Source organism: Pseudorasbora parva, chromosome 4 (genome assembly GCF_024679245.1).
Source record: "Pseudorasbora parva isolate DD20220531a chromosome 4, ASM2467924v1, whole genome shotgun sequence".
Lineage (NCBI taxonomy): Eukaryota > Metazoa > Chordata > Actinopteri > Cypriniformes > Gobionidae > Pseudorasbora > Pseudorasbora parva.
This window is the reverse complement of record NC_090175.1, coordinates 15,607,545-15,610,904: the sequence shown is the minus strand read 5'-3', so window position 1 is coordinate 15,610,904 and position 3,360 is coordinate 15,607,545. Positions and strand designations below refer to the sequence as shown.

The 3,360-nt window shown below is 37.5% G+C and overlaps 1 protein-coding gene across 2 annotated transcripts in view; it reads right to left on the bottom strand.

Annotated features, from left to right (window-relative positions):
- Positions 1 to 171: 171 nt before the first annotated feature.
- Positions 172 to 3,360, bottom strand: part of itsn1 (intersectin 1 (SH3 domain protein)) — a 60,806-nt gene continuing 57,617 nt past the window's right edge. For both annotated transcript variants that reach the window (XM_067441033.1, XM_067441034.1), the window contains one exon: positions 172 to 2,510. In XM_067441033.1, the coding sequence (XP_067297134.1) occupies positions 2,362 to 2,510 (149 nt within the window). In that variant the 3' untranslated portion in view covers positions 172 to 2,361. The remainder of the gene's footprint in view (positions 2,511 to 3,360) is intronic.

Below are 3,360 nucleotides of genomic sequence, written 5' to 3'. Positions count from 1 at the left end.
TTCTGGCCTCGCCACTGGTTCTCACAATGTAAAAAAAATAGTCATAGACCTTACAAAAAAGTAAAACACTTCGATATATGGGTACTGACCTCAAGTATTCAACATGCATGCTCGTACAACACTGTAAGCAACGAAAAAACTGCAATATAATAATTTGGACGACTACCTTGGTCCAATTGAGTTTTATTTGCAACATTAAGACAACACACTGCTTCTACATTGATAACAATACGCTGTCATCAACATATTTACTTCTGAATTTGTAATATATTATACTCCATTCAAAGTTTTAACCATAGACACATATGTTACTGTTCAATCAATGGGACTTCATTAAAAAATAATGAAGTTGAGGGCAAATCTTCTGGTCTGAAATGTACAGTGTGCGTGATAAGAGATGAGGGAAGGTCAGGAGAATAAGGTAAGAGGGGAGAGCGGATAAAAGGAAAGATGTGTGACCATGACCCCATTGCATTGTCTAAAATATACTTCAAGATGAGGTTTGGGAAAGTGACCCAGCAGAAAGCATTCAAAGCACTAAGAGTCATTCTTTCTCACATATACACACACATAGAAAAACCGAGTGGAATAACTTGCTGGCCCCACAAATAGCTGTTTTCCTTGATCACTCTGGCATCTCACTAGCACAGCAGTGGAATATTAATGCGTGTATTGCATCTAGACAGGAAAACACACACACACGGGCACACACACTCACAAACAAATGAAAACCGATCCCTGTTACAGCACCTTTCTCAGGCTCAGTAGTGTAATAATTGAGGGCGAACGAATAAGACCCACACAAATTCAACACAATTTATCATCTATGTAAAAAGGGCTCTTGAAGAACTGAGGACATTTGCAGCAGATATTGGTGATGATTGATCCCTTTTGCTCTCTGGTTCATTTAGGATTGTTTCAACATTTCTACATGCTGCAACCTTCCAAACTTTTAGCACAATGTCCCATTTTTTTTGCAAATAAACAACAAAAAAGCAAGCAAGAACACAATTAAACAAAATATGATCTGACATCTCTCAATTTTTACAAAATATAGAAAAAACCTACAGTGTTGATCATTAATGCCTAACAACAGCACAAGGATTAAAAAAAAGAACATACATCAATTAAAAAAACAAACTGTGATCTCATTAGTTATGCAGTTTTGAACTTAAATACAGTACTATATATTAAATGCTTTACTTTGAGATGTACCACAACAAAACTAAGAACATCAGGGAAGAAAATCTGACTGAATAATTGCTAAAATCAAAAGTTTTGCAGCCACCACATATTTTCACTGGTTATATATTAGCCGTTTAGGGATATTTCAGAGATATTTGACATGTTCTTTTACAAGTGAATTCATCTAATGTCCCTTCAGACCTGATATTTCTGTGAGATGTGTCCTATTCTCAAAAACAAAAAACATAAATACAAGTTACATGACAAAAGATGCTGAAAAACATGTAAAACAATTTCCAAAATCGTCTTTCCATGGAGCGTTTCTGTATCTTCCCGAGACTAGCTGCAAATTTTCCTGAACATGCTCACGTTTATTGGACCCTCAAAAACAAACATATCAAGTACATTCGGTAGTTGAATTGTCACTAGTATCTTTCAGTAAAAACAGATGAGAAAAATAAATAAATAAAATAAATGAGCCGGTTGACACTAGAAAGGTTTGCCAACAAAGCCTGGTCTTAGTTTTTAGTGTTAATGACTGAAATAATGGAATGAATGTTGAATAAAAAGACTAAAAGGGTGAAATCTCACAAAAACATATCCAGGTTGTCCCAAAAAACCCAATAATTTTGGGTATATAATAATTAAAATAATATAACTATTTTTTTTGCATTACAGTTATAAGAATGAGATTTTTTTAAACTATGTTAATAAGAGATCCATGAGGTTCACCCATAATGAGATTTTGACTGAAATGGCACATATTTTTAATGATTCTGTGTATTCTAGAATAAATATTGCAACAAATGGCACTACTGTTCCCAGGTCATTAGAGCGTTAAAACACCACTATATGTTTGATTCTTTAAGACTTACAGAATCCTGAGACATCCTTTACATCCTTACTCTACAGTGCATCCTTCATTTTCACTCACTCACACACTTGACTTGTCTTGAAGCAGTACCAAGACAATAAAAATCTGATCGGGATCACTGATCAAGACTGTTACAGCATTTTTGCAGACTCACTGATGCTTGTGCAAATACACACATTCACACTTTGGGATTCGTGATGCTGGGTGGAGTGGGATTGTCACATTAGGCTGGTGGGCTTTCACCACAGAGGAGTAGCGGATGTGGAATCTGGGGGTCGAATGGTCAGGTCATACAACATGGGTCAGGGTTCATCAAAGAGCTGAAGGTCCAGTCGCACCACAATCTCTCCCGTAGGGACTTCGTGTAAAAGCAGACGCTTGGTGATGGGGCCCTTCGAGCCCTGGTCCTTCTTGATGTCGGCCAGCCGAATCTCTGTCCTGCCCAAGAAATCTAACAAGACACAAGAAATTAAATGGGGTGAAAGATGTAGAGAGAGAAAGAAAAATGTTATGTGGTTATGATTATACACTACTGTTCAACAGTATATACAGTATATACATAGTATGGGATTGCAATTATATGTTGGTAAATATTTATGTAACTCTGATTTTATACACTCACTGGCCACTTTATTAGGTACACCATTTCAACTGCTTTTTAATGCAAATATCTAAAGGTCAAGGTGGGTTTACGCCATGATATCACAACAATTCTGAACTGTAAAAGGGCTTGTAAATATAATGTGTAAAACTGCAATTTTCTACAACTTGTGCCACGTGGCCGCTGTACCACCTGAACTCTGCAGATTTAAGGTGTGGTCGAATTGAATTGCCGCTAAGACCGATTGGTGTATGACATCAAGGTACCACGAGAGCAAATCTTAAGCATAGAGAGCTTTATTTACAGTAATTATGACATGGCGTGAACGCAGCATAATCAGCCAATCACATGAATTTAGGCACGCAGACATGGTCAACATAGGGTTTACAGAAAATATCCAGAAAAAGAGAAAATATCCAGTGAGAGGCAGTTCTGTGGGCAAAAATGCCTTGTTAATGCCAGAGGTCGGAGAAGAATGGCCAGACTGGTTCAGCTGATAGGAAGGCAACAGTAACTAAAATAACCATTTGTTACAACCAAGGTCTGCACACAAGCATCTCTGAACGCACAACACGTTGAACCTTGAAGCAAATGGGCTACAGCAGCAGAAGACACACCGATGCTACTCCTCTCAGCTGAGAACAGGAAACTGAGACGACAATTTTCACTGGCTCACCAAAATGGGACAATAAAAGATTGG